Here is a 25,469-nt window from a genome sequence, read left to right as displayed (position 1 = left end):
CTTTCAGCCCGGTGGTTCTCCCTCCTACATAGCTGTAACTTATTTATTTATAGTATTTTCTGTCTCCCTCTCTAGCCTCAGGTCTACCCAGCTGCCTTACCCTCTATTCCTCTCCCCACCCCTAATCAGTCAGGCCAGCCACTGCCTTTTCCAACTTTATTTTAGAAAACCCCCCTCCCCCCCGCCCCCCGGCCCATAATTTAAATAACTTAGAGTGAAAAACGCCCCCGCCGGCCCCCACTACAGCCTCCGCAGCGCCCGCTTCTTGTCAGTCTTCTTCTTGGCCGCCAGCTTCTTGTCCCGCTCCCCGGCGTGCTTCTTGGCCACGGGCCCGTCGGCCCCGCTGGCCCCCGAGGAGCCCGGCTCCACCCCGTCCCCTTCCCCCTGTGGCCCCCGGGCCCCGGCCCCGCCATGGATCTCCGTGAGGAGGCGGGCCCGGGCCGCGTACTCTTCGTAGTTGTCCAGCAACAGACGGCCAGCCTCCTCATTCAGGGCGCTCTCTGGGTTGGGGTGGATCAGCAGGCACTTGATGGTCTGCGGGGGGGAGGAGAAACGAGGACAGCATTCCCAAGTCAGGGAGGATTGAGCCATCCAACCCCCCTCCTACTCAACCCCGACAAGGGGCAGGAACTGAGTCAGATTTGGATTCACCCCAGCGTATGGTACACACATGCAGGAGGTACTTAATCGATACCCCAATTATTATTATTACTATCAGCAGCACCACAGGATGGCTTTTCAACATATACGGTCCCAAGCCCCGTACTGAACACTGGGGCAGACACACAATCACCAGGTCCCACCTGGGGCTCACAATCAATCAATCGTATTTATTGAGCGCTTACTGTGTGCCGAGCACTGGACTAAGCGCTTGGGAAGTACAAGATGGCAACATATAGAGACAGTCCCTCCCCAACAGTGGGCTCACAGTCTAAAAGGGGGAGACAGAGAACAAAACCAAACATACTAACAGAATAAAATAGAATAGATATGTACAAGTAAAATAGAGTAATAGATATGTACAGACATATATACAGGTGCTGTGGGGAAGGGAAGGAGGTAAGATGGGGGGATAGAGAGGGGGGCAAGGGGGAGAGGAAGGAAGGGGCTCAGTCTGGGAAGGCCTCCTGGAAGAGGTAAGCTCTCAGCAGGGCCTTAAAGGGAGGAAGAGAGCGTGCTTGGCGGATGGGCAGAGGGAGGGCATTCCAGGCTCACAGTCTAAATAGCAGGCAGAACAGAGAGTGAATCATTTGGCCAAGGGAACTGAGGCAGAGTGCACATAGTAAGCGCTCAATAAATACGATTGATGATGATGAGTGACTTGCCTGGTCATGTGGCAGAGCTGGGATTAGAACCCAAGGCCTGGGTTCCTTCCACTTAGCACTACAGCCATGTGGCTTCTCAGAGAAGCCTCTAATATACCATTATCATGGTATTTGTTCAATGCTCACTGTGTGCCAAGCACTAAAGCCTAGGGGGGTGGGGGGCACCCCCATCCAACCATGCCAGAGAGCTAGCTTGGCGGATGGGCAGAGGGAGGGCATTCCAGGCCAGGGGGAGGACTTGGGCCGGGGGTCGACGGCGGGACAGGCCAGAACGAGGCCCGGTGAGGAGGTTGGTGGCAGAGGAGCGGAGGGTGCGGGCTGGGCTGGAGAAGGAAAGAAGGGAGGTAAGGTAGGTGACGACTTGACACCTGTCCACGTTTCGTTTTGTTGTCTGTCCCCCTCTTCTAGACTGTGAGCCCGTTGTTGGGTAGGGACCGTCTCTGTATGTTGCCGACTTGTACTTCCCAAGTGCTTAGTCCAGTGCTCTGCACACAGTAAGCCCCCCCTTCCTCTCCCCCTCGTCCCCCTCTCCACCCCACCATCTTACCTCCTTCTCTTCCCCACAGCACCTGTATATATGTATATATGTTTGTACATATTAATTACTCTATTTATTTATTTACTTTACTTGTACATATCTATTCTATTTATTTTATTTTGTTAGTATGTTTGGTTTTGTTCTCTGTCTCCCCCTTTTAGACTGTGAGCCCACTGTTGGGTAGGGACTGTCTCTAGATGTTGCCAACTTGTACTTCCCAAGCGCTTAGTACAGTGCTCTGCACACAGTAAGCGCTCAATACGATTGATGATTATAATAAATACGACTGAATGAATGAATGCCAGAGACCAGGCCAGAGCTCGCCTAGCAGGGTTGTGACGTCCACCTCTCCCGCCACCCAGGACTCAGCTCCAGGCAAACCCAGCTGGTCCCCCAATTCCAAACAGTCCCCATTTCAGACAGGTGGCCATGACACCTAGCTGCCTCCTTCCTCTCCCTCTCTTACCTCCTTCCCCTCCCCACAGCACCAGTAAATATGTTTGTACGTATTTATTACTCTATTTTACTTGTACATATTTATTCTATTTATTTTATTTTGTTAATATGTTTTGATTTCTGTCTCCCCCTTCTAGACCGTGAGCCCGCTGTTGGGTAGGGACCGTCTATATGTTGCCAACTTCTACTTCCCAAGCGCTTAGTCCAGTGCTCTGCACACAGTAAGCACTCAATAAATACGATTGAATGAATAAATGACAGTTTACAGCGTGTAAACTCCTTGATGGCAGAGATTATGTCTCCCAACTTTGTTGTATTCTTCCAAGAGCTCAGCACTGAGGGCAGAGATTATGTCTCCCAACTTTGTTGTATTCTCCCAAAAGCTCAGCACTGTGCTCAATAAATACCACCGATTTACCTCGGGATGGTCCCAAGGCTCCAGGGAAAAAAAGCATGGTCCGGAAGTTGAGAGGGCAGGGGTTTTATAATCCCTGCTCAGATACAGGCCTCCTGTGTGACTTTAGGGAAGTCACTTTACCGAAGAGGGAACCGAGGTTCAGGTTAATTGGTGAGAAAACAACTGTCTTCTCAGATTGTGAGCCCCATGAGGGGCAGAGATTGTCTGATTTTTTTTTTTATGGTACTTAAGCACGGTATTTTTTATGGTATTTAGAGATGCAGCGTGGCTCAGTGGAAAGAGCACGCGTTTGGGAGTCAGAGGTCATGGGTTCTAATCCCCACTCAGCCACTTCTCAGCTGTGTGACTTTGGGCAAATCACTTTTCTGGGCCTCAGTTCCCCCATCTGTAAAACGGGGATGAAGACTGTGAGCCCCACGTGGGACAACCTGATCCCCTTGTATCCCCCCCAGCGCTTAGAACAGTGGTTCGCACATAGCGCTTAATACCATTATTATTATTATTATGAAGCACTTACTCTTGTCAGGCACGGTCCTAAGTGCTGGAGCGGACAAGCTAATCAGTTTGGCCCTGTGTCCCTGGTCCCACCCAGGACTCGCAGTCTTAATCCCCGTTTTACAGACGAGGGAACTGAGGCACAGAGAAGTGAAGCGACTTGCCCAAGGTCACACAGCAGACAAGAGGCAGAGCTGGGATTGGAGCCCCCTGTGCTCTATATCCACTAGGCCACGATGCTTCTCTAGTTATTCTGCGCTTAGTACAGTGCTCTGCACATAGTAAGCGCTCAATAAATACGATTGCTTGATTCTGTACCTAGCGCAGTACACGTGATTCATACTGTTACTGCCCGACTGACTGTGTATAATGCGGGGGAAGGCCAGCAGAGGCCCTTGAATGCCAACCTCAACTTCCTGTTGTTCTCAGTTTCTGCTCTACCTCTCTCGACAAGGTCCTGTGGTTCGTTATCCCAATTTAGAGGCTGAAAGCCAGAAGAAACAATCCTTTTAGTAAGGGAACTGACACCGCGGAGGCTCACAGAGTTAATCTTGTGCCACCACCTCCTCCTCCTCCTCCTCCTCTCATGGCCCTTTCGGCCTCCGACTTGGCCTCCAGCTGGGTTGGTTGGGGGGAGTGGGAACAGGGATGCCAACAACTCTATGAACTCCAACTCTTAGGGAATCAATTCTGAGAGAACAGGGGGGTGTGAGAAACGGGACTGTCAATAGACAGGACAGCAGGGGATGGACGGGGGCAGAAGGGAAAGGAGCGGAAAGACTAGATTGTACGCTCGTGTCTATAATAATTTTGGTATTTGTTAAGCGCTTACAATGTACAAAGCACTATTCTAAGCGCTGGGAGGGGGGATACAAGGTGATCAGGTTGTCCCACATGAGGCTCACAGTCTTAATCCCCATTTTACAGAAGAGGGAACTGAGGCACAGAGAAGTACACTGGAAAGGTCACTGTGGGTAGGGAATGTGTCTTTGTTACACTGTTCTCTCCCAAGTGCTTAGAAGAGTGCTTTGCACACAGTAAGTGCTCAAATACTGTGTCCTTGCTTTGTTGCCTGTCTACCTGTTTTGTTGTCTGTCTCCCCGCTTCTAGACTATGAGCCCATTGTTGGGTAGGGATTGTCTCTATCTGTTGCCAAATTGTACTTTCCAAGCACTTAGTACAGTGCTCTGCACACAGTAAGCACTTAATACGACTGAATGAAATACCAGGGAAGAGTTGGTACGTAATCAATCAATAGTATTTATTGAGTGCTTACTGTATGCAGAGCACTGTACTAAGCGCTTGGGAAGTACAAGTTGGCAACATCTAGAGACAGTCCCTACCCAACAGTGGGCTCACAGTCTAAAAGGGAGAAGCTTCCTTGTAGCTTCCTTCTAAGCTTCCTTGTGGGTAGCAAATGGGTCCCTATGTTCTATTGACCCTTTCCAGACATTCAGTACAGGGCTCTGTACCCAGAGGAGTTCAATACATATACCAGCGTTATTACTTGGAAGACAGACGGCCAGAAAAAAAGGAGAGAGGAAGGGAAGGGATGCTGGAGGGACTTCGGGACCCCCAGAATCTATAGAATGAGGACTCCCACCCAGGGTGTGTGACAGTCTCCCCTATTCCTGACTCAAGGGGACCTCCTGCCATCTGGGCTGCTAGGGTGAGGTGGAGAGTTGGTAGGGCTAGTGATCTGTACCCCAAAAGCACTGAGCCTGCCAAGGGGTGCAACCCCACAATTCATCTGCTAGAGGGAAGGCAAGACACCTGCACTCAAACCATGGAGACCCCCACCAGGCTATCTGCCCCCAACACAGCTCTGACCTTCAGGGGATGCTCAGCCCTCCTCCTCCACCCCCCCGCCACCAACCACCTCCTCCAACCACCCCCATCCTCACCAGTAAGACATGGCGGATCCCCAGCTCGGCCTTCCAGTCGCGCTTGAGCACGTTGACGCAGATTTCGCCATTGGCACCCACGTTGGGGTGGAAGATCTTTGTAAGGAAGAAGCCCTTGGGGGGGGCGGCCGGGAAGTCCTTGCCCAGGATCAGCTTCATACGGAACAGCCCACCGGCGTACGGGGTCCCCTCTGGGCAGGGGGCAAAGGAAAACACTGGTCAGGCTCGCCGAGATGGAGGGGGACGGCAGGCACCTGCCCCCACATTCCTACCGCCTCAAGCCCTAAGTGACCCAATCTAAATCCCCCCCAGGTTCTTCTTCGCCCCCCCACCTGCCCCTCTCGTAACACCCCTATGTTCCCCCCGACCTCTCCAACCCCCTCGGGTCTCCACTATTACCGAAATCATTTACCGACCCGCTACGGCACGGAGAGCCTCCCCCCTCCACGGGGCTCCCCTCACCTGGTCCCTCGATGGTGACCTGCAGGTCGGTGACATCCTCCTCGTTGGGGAAAACCTTAATGCCGTCGGGGGGATCCGCCGTCAGCGTGGTCACCTCCTTGTACACCAGGCGGATGATGTGGGGAGGCAGGTTCTCCACGTTGGAGTTCTGGCGGGGTGGAGGGGGGAGGAACAGATCAGCCAGCGTTTGGACCCCCTGCCCCTCTCCCCCTTCCTTTCCCAACGCAGGGGAGACCAGGCATTAGGATCTCAAGCCCTTCCCCAAGGCCCACTCGGCCCAGCTCCCCAGTGCAGCAGACGGTTGGTAGGGCTAGTCATCTGTACCCCCAAAACACTGAGCCGGCCTAGGGGTGCAACCCCACAAATCATCTTTTAGACTGTGAGCCCACTGTTGGGTAGGGACCGTCTCTATATGTTGCCAGCTTGTGCTTCCCAAGCGCTTAGTACAGTGCTCTGCACACAGTAAGTGCTCAATAAATACGATTGATGGATGATGGATGGATAGAGGGAAGGCAAGACGCTCGCACTCATAGAGAAGCGGCGTGGCTCAGTGGAAAGAGCCCGGGCTTTGGAGTCAGAGGTCATGAGCTCAAATCCCGGCTCTGCCACTTTGGGCAAGTCACTTCTCTGGGCCTCAGTTCCCTCATCTGTAAAACGGGGATTCAGATTGTGAGTCCCCCACAGGACAACCTGATCACCTTGTAACCGCCCCGGCGCTTAGAACAGTGCTTTGCACATAGTAAGTGCTTAATAAATGCCATGATTATTATTATTATGGAGACCATTACCAGGCTAAGACGCTCGCACTCATAGAGAAGCAGTGTGGCTCAGTGGAAAAGAGCACGGGCTTTGGAGTCAGAGGTCATGGGTTCAAATCCCAGCTCTGCCACTTGTCAGCTGTGTGACTTTGGGCAAGTCACTTCACTTCTCTGGGCCTCAGTTACCTCATCTGGAAAATGGGGATGAAGGCTGTGAGCCCCACTTGGGACAACCTGATCACCTAGTATCCTTCCCAGCGCTTAGAACAGTGCTTTGCACATAGTAAGAGCTTAATAAAAGCCATTATTATTATTATTATTATTATTATTATTATTATCTCCCCCCAACACAGCCAACCACTCCCAGGCCAGTTGCCTCCTTCCTCCCTCTCCGGTGAGACATCTCCCTGTGCTCAGATTTCCTGGCCTCAGCTCCTCTGCCAGTTGGGGTTGGGGAAGTGGTCTTTATTCACTTATTCAATCGTATTTATCGAGCGCTTACTGTGTGCAGAGCACTGTACTAAGCGCTTGGGAAGTACAAGTCGGCAACATATAGAGACGGTCCCTACCCGACAACAGGCTCACAGTCTAGAAGGGGGAGACAGACAACAAAACATGGAGATGGGTGTCAAAATAGTCAGAATAAATAGAATTAAAGCTCTATGTATAACATTGACAAAATAAATTGAATAGCAAATACGTACAAGTAAAATAGAGTAATAAATCTGTACAAATATATATATATATACAAGTGCTGTGGGAAGGAGGAGAGGGAAAAGGGGGCTCAGTCTGGGAAGGCCTCTTGGAGGAGGTGAGCTCTCAGTAGGTAATTGAGCTTCAGAGCTGACAGCCACTGCTCCAGGGCTTCCAAGAGCCCCAGACCCGAGGAGGGCCAAACCCCACTTTCCCCTCCCTTGGGGATCCCCGGTACCCCCGTTCTACCTCAGCGCCTAGACCTTCATCCATTCATTCGCATTTATTGAGCGCTTACTGTGTGCAGAGCACTGTACTAAGCGCTTGGGAAGTACAAGTTGGCAACGTATAGAGATGATCTATACCTCGCCTGGCTCTCCAACTCCCAGGGCCCTGGGGGCTGTGAGAAGGAGCCATCCCAGAGTTCATTCTTCCATTCATTCATTCAATCATATTTACTGAGCACTTATTGTATACAGAGCACTGTACTAAGCACTTGGGAAGTACAAGTTGGCAACATATAGAGACGGTCCCTACCCTCGCCTGGCTCTCAGGGCCCTGGGGGCTGCGAGAGGGAGCCAGCCCAGAGTTCATTCAATCATATTTATTATTAATAATAATAATGATGGCATTTATTAAGCGCTTCCTATGTGCAAAGCACTGTTCTAAGCGCTGGGGAAGTTACAAGGTGATCAGGTTGCCCCACGGGGACTCACAGTCTTAATCCCCATTTTACAGATGAGGTCACTGAGGCGCACAGAAGTGAAGTGACTTGCCCAAGGTCACACAGCAGACATTGGCGGAGTCGGGATTCGAACCCATGACTTCTGACTCCAAAGCCCGTGCTCTTTCTACTGAGCTACGCTGCTTATTTATTGAGCGCTTAGTGTGTGCACAGCACTGTACTAAGCACTTGGGAAGTACAAATTGGCAACATATAGAGACGGTCCCTACCCTCACCTGGCTCTCCAACCCCCAGGGCCCTGGGGGCTACGAGAGGGAGCCAGCCCAGAGTTCATTCATTCATTCAATTGTATTTATTGAGCGCTTAGTGCGTGCAGAGCACTGTACTAAGCCCTTGGGAAGTACAAGTTGGCAACATATAGAGATGGTCCCTACCCTCACCTGGCTCTCCGACCCCCAGGGCCCTGCGAGAGGGAGCCAGCCCAGAGTTCATTCATTCATTCAATCGTATTTGAGCGCTTACTGTGTGTGCAGAGCACTGTACTAAGCGCTTGGGAAGTACAAGTTGGCAACACATAGAGACGGTCCCTACCCAATAGCGGGCTCACAATCTAGACGAGTTCCTCCTCAGGCCAAGGCCTGAGAAGCAGCATGGCTCAGTGGAAAGAGCCCGGGCTTTGGAGTCAGAGGTCATGGGTTCAAATCCCCGCTCCGCCTATCAGATGTGTGACTTTGGGCAAGTCACTCAACTTCTCTGTGCCTCAGTTACCTCATCTGTAGAATGGGGATTAAGACTGTGAGCCCCACGTGGGACAACCTGATCACCTTGTAAACTCCCCAGCGCTTTGGACAGTGCTTTGCAAATAGTAAGCGCTTAATCAATGCCATCATTATTATTAAGGCCTCCCATAGCCTGAGTCACCCGGTGGATGCGGGATTCGGGGGGAAGGGAGAGAGCGGGGCACCCTCCCAGGAAACCCCTTTGGCCTCAGCAGGCCGGCTTCCCCGGGAAGGGCCAGTTCCCAGAAATCTCCCAAACAACAGGCGGGGGGCAAAGGGATAGAGATCAAGATTTGGGAAGGGCTCCAACCCCTCTTCTGTCATCAGGAGGCCGTGGGCCCAAACCCGGCAGTAGCTACCATTCATTCATTCATTCATTCAATCGTATTTATTGAGCGCTTACTGTGTACAGAGCACTGGACTAAGCGCTTGGGAAGTCCAAGTTGGCAACATATAGAGACGGTCCCTACCCCACCCTGGGGGCTGCGAGAGGGAGCCAGCCCAGAGTTCATTCATTCATTCAACTGTATTTATTGAGCACTTACTGTGTGCAAAGCACTGTACTAAGCACTCGGGAAGTCCAAGTTGGCAACATCTAGAGACGGTCCCTACCCAACAGTGGGCTCACAGCCTAGAGGGGGGAGACAGACAACAAAACCAAACATGGAGACAGGGGTCAAAGGCAAAATGGCCCAGTCCTGAGCAGCTAGCCGGCCCCCCTTCCCCCATCAACACAATGTCCCCTTCCCAGCACATCTGGACTCACACCCTGGGGGGGGGGGGGGGGGGTTCCCCCTGAAACCCCACCCCCTAAATTCTTTCTCCAGCCCAGCTCCCAGTAGCCAAACTCAACAGGCCCGAGCCAACAAGCCTAGAAGCCCGGGCCTTCTAGACTGTGAGCCCGCTGTTGGGTAGGGCCCGTCTCCATATGTTGCCAACTTGCACTTCCCAAGCGCTTAGTCCAGTGCTCTGCACACCGGAAGCGTTCAATAAATACCACTGTATGAATGAATGAACAAGGCTGCGCCCCAACATTGATCAGGCCGCCCCCAATGCAGGCCCCCTTCACCTTCCAATCCGGTTCCCCCAACTCCCGGGGACATCCAGCTTCAAGGCCCTCAAACAAGCCCGCAAGCGTTTAGTCCAGTGCTCTGCACACAGTAAGCGCTCAATAAACCCGACTGAAACAATGAATGAACAAGGCTGCGACCCGACACTGACCAGGCCGCCCCCAATGCAGGCCCCCTTTCCCTCCCAGTCAATCAATCAATCAATCGTATTTATTGAGCGTTTACTGTGTGCACAGCACTGTACTAAGAGCTTGGGAAGTCCAAGTTGGCAACATCTAGAAATGGTCCCTACCCAACAGTGGGCTCTCAGTCTAGAAGGGGGAGACAGAACAAAACAAATTAACAAAATAAAATAGAACGGATATATACAAGTAAAACAAATACAGTAATAAATACGTACAAACATATATACAGATATATATACACATATATACAGGTCCAGTTCCGGGAGCCCCCGGGGACATCCAGATTCAACGCCCCGTCCCCGTCCAGCTCCAAGGCCCTCAAACAATCAATCAATCAACCGTATTTATTGAGTGCTTACTATGTGCAGAGCACTGTACTAAGCGCTTGGGAAGTACAAATTGGCAACATATAGAGACAGTCCCTACCAAACAGTGGGCTCACAGTCTAAAAGGGGGAGACGGAGAACAAAACCAAACATACTAACAAAATAAAATAAATAGAATAGCTATGTACAAGTAAAATAAATAAATAAATAAGTAGAGTAATAAATATGTACAAACATATATACAGGTGCTGTGGGGAAGGGAAGAAGGTAAGATGGGGGGGGTGGAAAGGGGGACGAGGGGGAGAGGAAGGAAGGGGCTCAGTCTGGGAAGGCCTCCTGGAGGAGGTGAGCTCTCAGCAGGGCCTTGAAGGGAGGAAGAGAGCGTGCTTGGCGGATGGGCCCGCAAGCGCCTAGTCCAGTGCTCTGCACACCGGAAGCGCTCAATAAATACGACTGAATGAATGAATAAACAAGGTTGCGACCCAACGTTGACCAGGCCGCCCCCAACGCAGGCCCCCTTCACCTCCCAGTCCGGTTCCCCCAAACCCCGGGGACACCCAGCTCCAAGGCCCTCAAACAGGCCCGCAGGCGCTTAGTCCAGTGCTCTGTACACCGGAAGCGCTCAATAAATACAATCAAATGAGTGAATGAACAAGGCTGGGACCCAACGTTGACCAGGCCGACCCCAACCCAGGCCCCCTTTCCCTCCCAGTCCGGTTCCCCCAACCCCCGGGGACACCCAGCTCCAAGGCCCTCAAACAAGCCCGCAGGCGCTTAGTCCAGTGCTCTGCACACCGGAAGCGCTCAATAAATACGATTAAATGAGTGAATGAACAAGGCTGGGACCCAACGTTGACCAGGCCGCCCCCAACGCAGGCCCCCTTCACCTCCCAGTCCGGTTCCCCCAACCCCCGGGGTCATCCAGCTCCAAGGCCCTCAAACAAGCCCGCAAGCGCTTAGTCCAGTGCTCTGCACATCGGAAGCGCTCAATAAATACAATCAAATGAGTGAATGAACAAGGCTGGGACCCAACGTTGACCAGGCCGCCCCCAACGCAGGCCCCCTTCACCTCCCAGTCCGGTTCCCCCCAACCCCCGGGGACATCCAGCTCCAAGGCCCTCAAACAAGCCCGCAGGCGCTTAGTCCAGTGCTCTGCACACCGGAAGCGCTCAATAAATACGATTAAATGAGTGAATGAACAAGGCTGGGACCCAACGTTGACCAGGCCGCCCCCAACCCAGGCCCCCTTCACCTCCCAGTCCGGTTCCCCCAACCCCCGGGGTCATCCCGCTCCAAGGCCCTCAAACAAGCCCGCAAGCGCTTAGTCCAGTGCTCTGCACATCGGAAGCGCTCAATAAATACAATCAAATGAGTGAATGAACAAGGCTGGGACCCAACGTTGACCAGGCCGCCCCCAACGCAGGCCCCCTTCACCTCCCAGTCCGGTTCCCCCCAACCCCCGGGGACACCCAGCTCCAAGGCCCTCAAACAAGCCCGCAAGCGCTTAGTCCAGTGCTCTGCACACCGGAAGTGCTCATTAAATACAATTAAATGAGTGAATGAACAAGGCTGGGACCCGAGGTTGACCAGGCCGCCCCCAACACAGGCCCCCTTCACCTCCCAGTCCGGTTCCCCCCAACCCCCGGGGTCATCCAGCTCCAAGGCCCTCAAACAAGCCCGCAAGCGCTTAGTCCAGTGCTCTGCACACCGGAAGTGCTCATTAAATACAATTAAATGAGTGAATGAACAAGGCTGGGACCCACCGTTGACCAGGCCGCCCCCAACGCAGGCCCCCTTCACCTCCCAGTCCGGTTCCCCCCAACCCCCGGGGACACCCAGCTCCAAGGCCTTCAAACAAGCCTGCAAGCGCTTAGTCCAGTGCTCTGCACACTGTAAGCGCCCAATAAATACGACTGAATGAATGAATAAACAAGGCTGCGACCCTATGGTGACCAAGCCACCCCCACTGCAGGCCCCCTTTCTCTCCCAGTCCATTTCCCCCAACCCCCAGGGACATCCAGCTCCAAGGCCCTCAAACAAGCCCGCAAGCGCCCAGTCCAGTGCTCTGCACACCGGAAGCGCTCAATAAATAGGACTGCATGACAAGCCCTCGGCCTTCCCTTACCATGTCGGTCGGGCAGGGATGCGGGGGGCGCCTCGGGAATGGGGGGGCTGGGCAGCCTCGGGCGCTGGCCCCAACCCCCCGCTCCTTAGGGGATGAGGAAGTGCGAGGAGGGGTCTACGAAATAGGCGAGGGGAGTCTACGACAGCTCCGCCTCTCCCTCCCACCCCCCCCACCAGGCCCAGCCCCGCTGCCCGCCCACCGGCTCCCCACGCCGCACTGAGACGGCGCGCGCACGGCAGCGCCCTTTGTACCCGCCGAGGCCACGCCCCTCCCGCCGCGACGTCATGACGTCACCGCGCCCGGACCGGCGGGCCAATGGGAGCGCGAGGGCGGGGCTGCGTCGCCAGGGGCGGGCAGCCGATTGGACGGTTTGAACGCCGGAGGTCACGCGGCCGGTGGGGCGGGCACGTGGGCTGAGGTTGGGGGGGGAGGGCGGGGGAGGAAGTTGTTTACGCCACTCCAGCTAACGGTCGCCTCAAGGGGGGGGGAGGGGAGAGGTTTGAACGGCGTGACGGACGGGGCAGCGGACCTATAGGAGAAGCGGAAGGGGCCCGCCGGAGCCAATCGCTGAAGAGGGAAAGGGGGAAGGGGTGGGCGTTGGGGGGGGCGGGCGGGAAATGAAGGACGGGCCCTTCAGCCAATCAGCACCGCCTCTCCTTCGTTTGCATATTAAGATCCATTCATTCCATCGTACTTATTAATGATAATAATAATAATGACGTTTATTAAGCGCTTACTATGTGCCAAGCGCTGTTCTAAGCGCTGGGGAGGTTCCAAGGTGATCCGGTTGTCCCACGGGGGGCCCACAGTCTTCATCCCCGTTTTCCAGATGAGGGAACTGAGGCCCAGAGAATAATAATAATAAAAATAATAATGGCGTTTATTAAGAGGTTATTACGTGCCAAGCACTGTTCCAAGTTCTGGGGAGGTTGCAAAGTGATCAGGTTGTCCCACGGGGGGCTCACAGTCTTCATCCCCATTTTCCAGATGAGGGAACTGAGGCCCAGAGAATAATAATAGTAATAATAATAATAAGAAGAAGAAGAAGAAGAAGAAGAATGGCATTTATTAAGCGCTTACTATGTACCAAGCACTGTTTTAAGCAATGGGGAGGTTACAAAGCGATCAGGTTATCCCACGGGGGGCTCCCAGTCTTCATCCCCATTTTCCAGATGAGGGAACTGAGGCCCAGAGAATACTAATAATAATAATGGCATTTATTAAGTGCTTATTATTTGCCAAGCACTGTTCTAAGCACTGGTGAGGTTACAAAGTGATCAGGTTGTCCCACGGGGGGCTCACAGTCTTCATCCCAGTTTTCCAGATGAGGGAACTGAGGCCCAGAGAAAAATAATAATAATAATAATAATAATGACGTTTATTAAGCGCTTACTATGTGCCAAGCGCTGTTCTAAGCGCTGGGGAGATTCCAAGGTGGTCAGGTTGTTCCACGGGGGGCTCACAGTCTTCATCCCCATTTTCCAGATGAGGGAACTGAGGCACAGAGAATAATAATAATAAAAATAATAATGGCGTTTATTAAGAGGTTATTACGTGCCAAGCACTGTTCCAAGTTCTGGGGAGGTTGCAAAGTGATCAGGTTGTCCCACGGGGGGCTCACAGTCTTCATCCCCATTTTCCAGATGAGGGAACTGAGGCCCAGAGAATAATAATAGTAATAATAATAAGAAGAAGAAGAAGAAGAAGAAGAAGAATGGCATTTATTAAGCGCTTACTATGTACCAAGCACTGTTTTAAGCAATGGGGAGGTTACAAAGCGATCAGGTTGTCCCACGGGGGGCTCCCAGTCTTCATCCCCATTTTCCAGATGAGGGAACTGAGGCCCAGAGAATACTAATAATAATAATGGCATTTATTAAGTGCTTATTATTTGCCAAGCACTGTTCTAAGCACTGGTGAGGTTACAAAGTGATCAGGTTGTCCCACGGGGGGCTCACAGTCTTCATCCCAGTTTTCCAGATGAGGGAACTGAGGCCCAGAGAAAAATAATAATAATAATAATAATAATGACGTTTATTAAGCGCTTACTATGTGCCAAGCAATGTTCTAAGCGCTGGGGAGGTTACAAGGTGATTAGATTGTCCCACGGGGGGCTCACAGTCTTCATCCCTGTTTTCCAGATGAGGGAACTGAGGCCCAGAGAATAATAATAATAAAAATAATAATGGCATTTATTAAGAGCTTATTATGTGCCATGCACTGTTCTAAGTTCTGGGGATGTTGCAAAGTGATCAGGTTGTCCCACGAGGGGCTCACAGTCTTCATCCCCATTTTCCAGATGAGGGAACTGAGGCCCAGAGAATAATAATAGTAATAATAATAAGAAGAAGAAGAAGAAGAGGAAGAAGAATGGCATTTATTAAGCGCTTACTATGTGCCAAGCACTGTTTTAAGCAATGGGGAGGTTACAAAGCTATCAGGTTGTCCCACGGGGGGCTCCCAGTCTTCATCCCCATTTTCCAGATGAGGGAACTGAGGCCCAGAGAATACTAATAATAATAATGGCATTTATTAAGTGCTTATTATTTGCCAAGCCCTGTTGTAAGCACTGGGGAGGTTACAAGGTGATCAGGTTGTCCCACGGGGGGCTCCCAGTCTTCATCCCCATTTTCCAGATGAGGGAACTGAGGCCCAGAGAATACTAATAATAATAATGGCATTTATTAAGTGCTTATTATTTGCCAAGCCCTGTTGTAAGCACTGGGGAGGTTACAAGGTGATCAGGTTGTCCCACGGGGGGCTCACAGTCTTCATCCCCATTTTACAGATGAGGGAACTGAGGCCCAGAGAATAATAATAATAATAATAATGACGTTTATTAAGCGCTTACTATGTGCCAAGCAATGTTCTAAGCGCTGGGGAGGTTACAAGGTGATTAGGTTGTCCCACGGGGGGCTCACAGTCTTCATCCCCGTTTTCCAGATGAGGGAACTGAGGCCCAGAGAATAATAATAATAAAAATAATAATGGCATTTATTAAGAGCTTATTATGTGCCATGAACTGTTCTAAGTTCTGGGGATGTTGCAAAGTGATCAGGTTGTCCCACGAGGGGCTCACAGTCTTCATCCCCATTTTCCAGATGAGGGAACTGAGGCCCAGAGAATAATAATAGTAATAAGAAGAAGAAGAAGAAGAAGAAGAGGAAGAAGAATGGCATTTATTAAGCGCTTACTATGTGCCAAGCACTGTTTTAAGCAATGGGGAGGTTACAAAGCTATCAGGTTGTCCCACGGGGGGCTCCCAGTCTTCATCCCCATTTTCCAGATGAGGGAACTGAGGCCCAGAGAATACTAATAATAATAATGGCATTTATTAAGTGCTTATTATTTGCCAAGCCCTGTTCTAAGCACTGGGGAGGTTACAAGGTGATCAGGTTGTCCCACGGGGGGCTCACAGTCTTCATCCCCATTTTACAGATGAGGGAACTGAGGCCCAGAGAATAATAATAATAATAATAATGACGTTTATTAAGCGCTTACTATGTGCCAAGCACTGTTCTAAGCGCTGGGGAGGTTCCAAGGTGATCAGGTTGTCCCACGGGGGGCTCCCAGTCTTCATCCCCGTTTTCCAGATGAGGGAACTGAGGCCCAGAAAATAATAATAATACAAATAATAATGGCGTTTATTAAGAGGTTATTATGTGCCAAGCACTGTTCTAAGTTCTGGGGAGGTTGCACAGTGATCAGGTTGTCCCACGGGGGGCTCACGGTCTTCATCCCCATTTTCCAGATGAGGCCCAGAGAATAATAATAGTAATAAGAAGAAGAAGAAGAAGAAGAAGAATGGCATTTATTAAGCGCTTACTATGTGCCAAGCACTGTTCTAAGCAATGGGGAGGTTACAAAGTGATCAGGTTGTCCCACGTGGGACTCACAGTCTTCACCCCCATTTTCCAGATGAGGGAACTGAGGCCCAGAGAATAATAATAATAATGGCATTTATTAAGCACTTACTATGTGCCAAGCACTGTTCTAAGCGCTGGGGAGGTTACAAGGTGATCAGGTTGTCCCACGTGGGGCTCACAGTCTTCATCCCCATTTTACATATGAGGGAACTGAGGCCCAGAGAATAATAATAATAACATTTATTAAGCGCTTACTATGTGCCAAGCACTGTTCTAAGCGCTGGGAAGGTTACAAGGTCATCAGGTTGTCCCATGGGGGGCTCAAAGTTTTAATCCTCATTTTACAGATGAGGTAACTGAGGCCCAGAGAAGTGAAGTGACTTCCCCAAAGTCACACACATAGCAATTGGCGGAGGCAGGATTTGAACCCATGGCCACTACAGGGGCAGTGTAGCCCTTCTTTTTGTAATGGCATTTGTTAAGCTCCTACTTTGTGCCAGGCACTGAACTAAGCACTGGGGTAGATACAAGTGAATCAAGCTATACACACCCCTGCCCAAAGCCACCCAGCTGACAAGTGGCGGAGGCTGGATTTGAACCCATGACCTCCGACTCCCAAGCCGGGGCTCTTTCCACTGAGCGCTTACTGTGTGCAGAGCACTGGACTGAGCGCTTGGGAAGTACAAGTCGGCAACAGGTAGAGACGGTCCCTACCCAACAGCGGGCTCACAGTCTAGAAGGGGGAGGCAGATTTGATGGAGCCAAACCAGTCAGATTATTATTATATTATTTTATATTACTTTATATTAGATTATATTACTTTCCCTTCCCCACAGCACCTGTATATATGTTTGTACATATTTATTACTCCATTTATTTATTTATTTTTTATTTTACTTGTACATATCTCTTCTGTTTTATTTTGTATGTTTGGTTTTGTTCTCTGTCTCCCCCTTTTAGACCGTGAGCCCACTGTTGGGTAGGGACTGTCTCCATATGTTGCCCACTTGTACTTCCCAAGCGCTTAGTCCAGTGCTCTGCACACAGTAAGCGCTCAATAAATACGATTGATGATGATGATGATTTGGCATCAAGGCCCTACTGAGAGCTGCTCACCTCCTCCAGGAGGCCTTCGCAGACTGAGCCCCTTCCTTCCTCTCCGCCTCGTCCCCCTCTCCATCCCCCCCATCTTACCTCCTTCCCTTCCCCACAGCACCTGTATATATATGTATATATGTTTGTACATATTTATTACTCCATTTATTTATTTATTTTACTTGTACATATCTATTTTATTTTGTTAGTATGTTTGGTTTTGTTCTCCGTCTCCCCCTTTTAGACGGTGAGCCCACTGTTGGGTAGGGACTGTCTCTATATGTTGCCAACTTGGACTTCCCAAGCGCTTAGTACAGTGCTCTGCACGCAGTAAGCGCTCAATAAATACGATTGATGATGACGATGATGATGATTATCATGGTGGCATTTGTTAAACGCATACTATGTGCAAAGCACTGTTCTAAGCGCTGACACGGAGGGGGGATGGCATCCCAACCATCACCAGCCACGGGATTAATTGAGTCCCTACTGTGGGCCAGGCGTCGAGGGAATTGACAAAATGTTTAATTTAATTTAATTGCAGGTGAACGTTTAATTGCCGGCAGGCGCCGTTTTGTCTTCCTCACAGCCCACTCCTAGCTCTTAATAATAATAAAGATGGTATTTGTTAAGCGCTTACTATGTGCTAAGCACTGTTCTAAGCGCTGGGATAGACGCAAGGTCATCAGGTTGTCCCATGTGGGGCTCAAAGTCTTCATCCCCATTTTAATGATAATAATAATAATAATATTTATTTTATTTTGTTAGTATGTTTGGTTTTGTTCTCTGTCTCCCCCTTTTAGACTGTGAGCCCACTGTTGGGTAGGGACTGTCTCTATATGTTGCCAATTTGTACTTCCCAAGCGCTTAGTACAGTGCTCTGCACATAGTAAGTGCTCAATAAATGCGATTGATGATGATGATGATGATGATGATGATGAGGGTATTTGTTAAGCACTTACTACGGGCCAAGCGCTGTTCTAAGCGCTGGGGGAGATACAAGGTCATCAGATTGTCCCACGGGGGGCTCACAGTCTTCATCCCCAATTGACAGATGAGGGAACTGAGGCCCAGAGAAGTGAAGTGACTGGCCCAAGGTCACACAGCTGACAAGTGGCGGGGCCGGGATTAGAACCCGTGACCTCTGACTCCCGAGCCCGGGCTCGTTCCACTGAGCCACGCTGCTGTAAAGCCCCTTTCATTCATTCATTCAATCGTATTTATTGAGCGCTTCCTGCGTGCAGAGCACTGGACTAAGCGCTTGGAAAGTACAGTTCGCCAACAGAGACGGTCCGTACCCAACCATGGGCAGAAAAACAAGAAAGTCTAGAAAAACAAAACAGGTAATAATAATAATGGCATTTATTAAGCGCTTACTATGTGCAAAGCACTGTTCTAAGCACTGGGGAGGTTACAAGGTGATCAGGTTGTCCCACATGGGGCTCACGGTCAACCCCATTTTACAGATGAGGTAACTGAGGCACAGAGAAGTTAAGTGACTTGCCTGAAGTCACACAGCTGACAAGCAGCGGAGCCGGGATTTGAACCCATGACCTCTGACTCCAAAGCCCGTGCTCTTTCCACTGAGCCACGCTGCTTCTCTAGTAGACAGGCATCATCTGTGATCAAAGTGGCCCCAAGCTCAATCCATCAGTGGCATTTGTTAAGCACTTACTGTGGCCCAGAGCACTGTATTAAGCGCTTGGGAGAGTACAACACAACATTCATTCATTCAATCGTATTTATTGAGCGCTTACTGTGTGCAGAGCACTGGACTGAGCGCTTGGAAAGTACAAGTCGGCAACAAAGAGAGACAGAATCAGCAGACACGTTCCTTGCCCATAGTGAGTTTAAAGGCTTTGGAGACTGGGTGGTGAGGTGGTGTCAACTTTAATAATAATAATATATATATGTTTATATATATGAATGATATATATGATATATTTAATAATAATAATATATATGCTTATATATATGATTGATTGATTAATAATAATGGTATTTATTAAGCGCTTACTATGTGTGAAGCACTGTTCTAAGCGCTGGGGGATACAAGGAGATCAGGTTGTCCCACGTGGGGCTCACTGTCTTCATCCCCATTTTACAGATGAGGTAACTGAGGCCCAGAGAAGCTAAGTGACTTGCCCAGAGTCACACGGCTGACAAGTGGTTGCATCCTTAGGCCTGTTGGAGGGGAACCCTCCAAAATCATTCATTCATTCATTCATTCAATCGTATTTATTGAGCGCTTACTGTGTGCAGAGCACTGGACTAAGCGCTTGGGAAGTCCAAGTTGGCAACGTATAGAGACGGTCCCTACCCAACAATGGGCTCACGGTCTAGAAGGGGGAGACAGAGAATAAAACAAAACATATTAACAGAATAACATAAATAGAATAGATATGTACAAGTAAAATAAATAGAGTAATAAATCTGTACAAACACATATACATATATACAGGTGCTGTGGGGAAGGGAAGGAGTTAAGGCGAGGGGGATGGAGAGGGGGAGGAGGGGGAGAGGAAAGAGGGGGCTCAGTGTGGGAAGGCCTCCTGGAGGAGGTGAGCTCTCAGTAGGGCCTTGAGGCTGTACCACCTAAAATTGAATTTCCAGTCACCGTTAATAATAATAATAATAATAATGACGTTTATTAAGCACTTACTATGTGCAAAGCACTGTTCTAAGCGCTGGGGAGGTTACAAGCTGATCATGTTGTCCCACAGGGGGCTCACAGTCTTCATCCCCATTTTACAGATGAGGGAACTGAGGCCCAGAGAAGTGAAGTGACTTGCCCAAAGTCACCCAGCTGACAAGTGGCGGAGCCGGGATTTGAACCCATGACCTCTGACTCCAAAGCCCAGTCTCTTTTCCACTGAGCCACGCTGCTTCTCTAGACCCAAGAGAAGCACCTTTAGACCCAAGGAAGATCTTCTGGCCTGGGTGGGATCCTCAGCCGAAGGAGCCAGAGTTGGAAAGGGGAGGTACGCCTCCATGGACACAACTTCTCAAACCCTGTTCTATATTTTGTTTTGTCGTCTGTCTCCCCCTTCTAGACTGTGAGCCCATGGTTGGGTAGGGACCGTCTCTATATGTTGCCGACTTGTCCTTCCCAAGTGCTTAGTACAGTGCTCGGCACACAGTAAGCGCTCAATAAATACGATTGAATGAATGAATGAACTCCCTTAAGGTGGATAGCCACTTTTCCTTGCACTGTAGTATTTGTTGAGCACTTTCTTTGAGTCAAATACTGTTTTAAGCTCTGGGGTAGGTACAAGTTAACTAGATTGGACACAGTCCCTGCCCCACCCGGGGCTCCCAATCTAAGTAGGAGGAAGAACTGATGGTCCCTGTGGATTCTGGACGTAACGTCTTCGATGTCACATGTATCACTCCAAGCATATGGCATGAGAAGCAGCATGGCTCTGTGGAAAGAGCCCGGGCTTTGGAGTCAGAGGTCATGGGTTCAAATCCCAGCTCCACCAACTGTTAGCTGTGTGACTTTGGGCAAGTCACTTAACTTCTCTGTGCCTCGGTTACCTCATCTTCAAAATGGGGATTAGGATTGTGAGCCCCCCATGGGACAACCTGATCATCTTGTAACCTCCCCAGCGCTTAGAACAGTGCTTTGCACATAGTAAGTGCTTAATAAATGTCATTATTATTATTATTATCCCAGCTCCACCACTTGTCAGCTGTGTGACTTTGGGTGTCACTTCACTTATTTATTTATTTATTTATTTATTTATTTATTTATTTATTTTACTTGTACATTTCTATTCTATTTATTTTATTTTGTTAGTATGTTTGGTTTTGTTCTCTGTCTCCCCCTTTTAGACTGTGAGCCCACTGTTGGGTAGGGACTGTCTCTATATGTTACCAACTTGTACTTCCCAAGCGCTTAGTACAGTGCTTTGCACACAGTAAGCGCTCAATAAATACGATTGATTGATTGATTGATTGATTGATTCTCTGAGCCTCAGTTACCTCATCTGTAAAATGAGAATGATGACTGTGACTAGGAGGCCTTCCCAGACTGAGCCCCCTCTTTCCTCTCCCCCTCCTTCCCCTCTCCATCCCCCCCACTTTGCCTCCTTCCCTTCCCCACAGCACCTGTATATATGTATATATGTTTGTACGTATTTATTACTCTATTTATTTATTTATTTATTTTACTTGTACATATCTATTCTATTTATTTTATTTTGTTAACATGTTTTGTTTTGTTCTTTGTCTCCCCCTTCTAGACTGTGAGCCCACTGTTGGGTAGGGACCGTCTCTATATGTTGCCGACTTGTACTTCCCAAGCGCTTAGTACAGCGCTCTGCACATAGTAAGGGCTCAATAAATGCGACATTGATTGATTGATTGATTGATTGACTGTGAGCCCCCCGTGGGACAAGCTGATCACCATGTAACCTCCCTAGCGCTTAGAACAGTGCTTTGCACATAGTAAGCGCTTAATAAATGCTATCATTATTATTAATATTAATCCCAGCCCTGCCACCTGTCTGATGTGTGACCTTGGGCAAGCCACTTCGCTTCTCTGGGCCTCAGTCACCTCATCTGTAAAATGCGGATTAAGACTGTGAGCCCCACGTGGGACAACCTGATTACCTCGTATCCATCCCAGTTCTTAGAACAGTGCTTGGCACATAGTAAGGGCTTAATAAATACCATGATAATAATAATAATAATATAGTGGCGTCATATACACCATTTGACGGAAGTCCATCTGAGATCCTTGGCCCATCTGAGGAAAGCAGGAGAAGCACCCTGGCCTAGTGGAAAGAGGCTAGTTCTGGGAGCCCGAGGACCCAGACTTTAATCCCTGCTCTGCCTCTGGCCCGTTGCATGACTTTGGGCAAGTCGCTAAACTTTTCTGAGCCTCAGTTCCCTCATCTGTAAAATGGGGGTTGAGACTGTGAGGCCTATAGGGGACAGGGTCTGTATCCAACCCGATTTAGCTTGTATCTACCCCAGTGCTCAATACAGTGCCTGGCACATAGTAAGCACTTAACAAATGCTATTAAAAAAAAAAAACCAAAATAGGACAACAGGGTTTTCCAAGGTAAGACAGTTTGGATTCAGGGACAGGAATTGGGATGAAGGAGAAAGCCTGGGGGTGAGGGTGGGGATGAGGTGCCTGTTTTGGGTGGGGAACCAGAAGAAAGTGTATGTCAGGAATGTGCGGGGGGCGAGGAGAGGGTCCAAAGACACCCATCCCTAGAGCATTTCTCTGTGGTAATAATAATAATTATTATTATAATGATAGCTGTTAAGCGCTTACTATGTGCCAGGCACCCTAGTAAACGCTAGGATGGATACGAGCAGATCGGGTTGGACGGAGTCCCCGTCCCATGTGGGGCTCACAGTCTCTATCCCGTCAAGGCCCTGCTGAGAGTTCACCTCCTCCAGGAGGCCTTCCCAGACTGAGCCCCTTCCTTCTTCTCCCCCCTCCCCCTCTCCATCCCCCCCAACTTACCTCCTTCCCTTCCCCACAGCACCTGTATATATGTATATATGTTTGTACATATTTATTACTCTATGTATTTATTTATTTATTTATTTTACATGCACATATCTATTCTATTTATTTTATTTTGTTAGTATGTTTGGTTTTGTTCTCTGTCTCCCCCTTTTAGGCTGTGAGCCCACTGTTGGGTAGGGACTGTCTCTATATGTTGCCAATTTGTACTTCCCAAGCGCTTAGTACAGTGCTCTGCACATAGTAAGCGCTCAATAAATACGATTGATGATGACGATGATCCCCATTTTACAGGTGGAGCAACTGAGGCCCAGAGAAGTGAAGTGACGCGGCAGAGCCGGGATTGCGGTGACCCCCGATCCCCGTCTCTACTTGCTCTAGAAGCCTCGTGTTCCTTTTCCAAGTCCCCGTGAACACGGAAGTTGATTCTGAGTCCCAGAAATCAGAGGAAGAGACCAGGGCTGAGGGAGGCTGGGCTCTGAAAATGAAAATGTCAGACATAAAGGCACCTGGAAGCACATCTGTACTGGGGAGGAGATAGGCCAGCTGAAAACCGAGCCATCCGATTTAAGACCTGATAAATGGTCAATAGTAGGGTGACTGTCCCTGCTCTTCCCAGCTTTCCTTTCCCCCCGCCGCATCTCCATTCCTGTCATTCAGGCTAGGGAGAAACCAAGTCCTATTCTGGACTCCCCACCTCTCACAAATCCACCAGTCCACCGCTCTCCCTATCAATCAATCAATCAGTCAATCGTATTTATTGAGCGCATACTGTGTGCTTTCCTAAAACCCCACTTCCTCCTGATATATTGCTATACTTACTCTCCCAAGTGCTTGGTACAGGGCTCTGCGCACAGTAAGTGCTCAATAAATACGACTGATTGACAATTCACCGCACACAAATCATGACGACTCGACAGCCACCCAGAGCTCGGGTGTATTTCATTTAATCAATCAATCAATTGGCTGTGTGACTTTGGGCAAGTCACTTCACTTCATTATATAATAATAGTAATAATAATAATAGCATTTATTAAGCGCTTACTATGTGCAAAGCACTGTTCTAAGCGCTAGGGAGGTTACAAGGTGATCAGGTTGTCCCACGGGGGGCTCACAACCATCATCCCCATTTTAAAGATGAGGTAGCTGAGGCTCAGAGAAGTGAAGTGAGCTCGGGTGTATTTAGAGAAGCAGCGTGGCTCAGTGGAAAGAGCATGGGCTTTGGAGTCAGAGGTCATGGGTTCAAATCCCGGCGCCACCAATTGTCAGCTGTGTGACTTTGGGCAAGTCACTTCACTTCTCTGTGCCTCAGTCACCTCATCTGTAAAATGGGGATTAAGACTGTGAGCCCTACGTGTGACAACGTGATCACCTTGTATCCACCCCAGCGCTTAGAACAGTGCTTTGCACATAGTAAGCGCTTAACAAATACCATTATTATTATTATTATTATGAAGTCATTCAATCAATCAATCAATGCTATTGATTGGTATTCCTCCGCTCAGTAGAGATTGCACCTGCGTCTATTTTGATTTGAATTTCTACTTGAGTCCTCAATTCCCTAGTCTGCCTTTGCCCCCTGATACTCCTGTTGCGGTCTGTCCTTCCTCCTTCTCTCGGTGCCTGTATATAATTTTTTGTCTGTCTCCCCCATTAGATTCTGAGTTTCTTGAGGGCAGGGGAAATGTGTGCCTTACTTCTTCTGTTCTCTCCCTAACGCTCAGTACAGTGCTCGGAAAAGAGCCGTAATCGATGGCTTGCTGTGCTGACTTGAGGGTGGGTGGGAGTGGGAGAGAGAGGAACAGGGGATGGATTGGCTGAACTTGACACTCCGGTGGCCTTCTCTGCAAAACATTCTGCGATGGGAAGAGTGTGTGGGGGTGTGTTTGTGTGTGTTTGTGTGCCTTGTGTGATTGGTGTCAGATTGGTGTCTTCCTCTCTACCCCTGCGGTTTAGAACAGTGCTTGACCCACAGTAAGCGCTCAGCAAATACCGTCCTCTCCTTAATAATAATAATAATAATAATAATGATGGCATTTATTAAGCGCTTACTGTGTGCAAAGCACTGTTCTAAGCGCTGGGGAGGTTACAAGGTCGTCCCACGGGGGGCTCACAGCCTTAATCATCATTTTTACAGATGAGGTAACTGAGGCACAGAGAAGTGAAATGATTTGCCCAAAGCCACACAGCTGACAATTGGCGGAGCCGGGATCCCTCCTTCCCCTCCCCACAGCACCTGTATGTATGTATATATGTTTGTACTTATTTATTACTCTATTTTATTTGTACATATTTATTCTATTTATTTTGTTTTGTTAATATGTTTTGTTTTGTTGTCTGTCTCCCCCTTCTAGACTGTGAGCCTGCTGTTGGGTAGGGACCGTCTCTATATGTTGCCAACTTGTACTTCCCAAGCGCTTAGTCCAGTGCTCTGCAGTAAGCGCTCAATAAATACGATTGAATGAATGAATGATTTGAACCCATGACCTCTGACTCCAAAGCCCGGGCTCTTTCCACTGAGCCACGCTGCCTCTCCTTCCCACTTTCCGAAACAGACCGGAAGACCAGAAACAGGAAAACATCTGTTTATTCCAAAAAGAATCTCCCAAAGTTACAGCGAGTCCGGCTTCCCGGGGAGGAAGAGGGGGACCTAGCCGATCTGGGGGAGCCCGAGAACAGGGCGAGCGTCCCCTCGGGGGGCATGGTTATGGCACAGAGAGGTTAAAAGCGGGGGACCCCACGGAGCAGACAAGGAGTTGGGTCCCAATTCCATAGGGAGATCCCTTTCCCCTCCCTGCTCCCAT

General features: G+C 49.6%; 1 protein-coding gene across 1 annotated transcript; it reads right to left on the bottom strand.

The window, feature by feature from the left end:
- Positions 1-211: 211 nt before the first annotated feature.
- Positions 212-12,345, bottom strand: UBE2S (ubiquitin conjugating enzyme E2 S). The gene is made up of 4 exons (XM_038753207.1): positions 12,220-12,345; positions 5,599-5,746; positions 5,137-5,327; positions 212-534 (listed from the first exon to the last, which is right to left on the bottom strand). The coding sequence occupies exons 1-4, from the start codon at positions 12,220-12,222 to the stop codon at positions 241-243; spliced, it is 636 nt and encodes a 211-aa protein (XP_038609135.1). The 5' UTR covers positions 12,223-12,345; the 3' UTR covers positions 212-240.
- Between the last annotated feature and the right edge of the window lie 13,124 nt (positions 12,346-25,469).

Source organism: Tachyglossus aculeatus, chromosome 10 (assembly GCF_015852505.1).
Source record: "Tachyglossus aculeatus isolate mTacAcu1 chromosome 10, mTacAcu1.pri, whole genome shotgun sequence".
NCBI lineage: Eukaryota > Metazoa > Chordata > Mammalia > Monotremata > Tachyglossidae > Tachyglossus > Tachyglossus aculeatus.
Note: the sequence above shows the minus strand (reverse complement) of the source record. Positions and strands in the feature narration are given on the sequence as shown.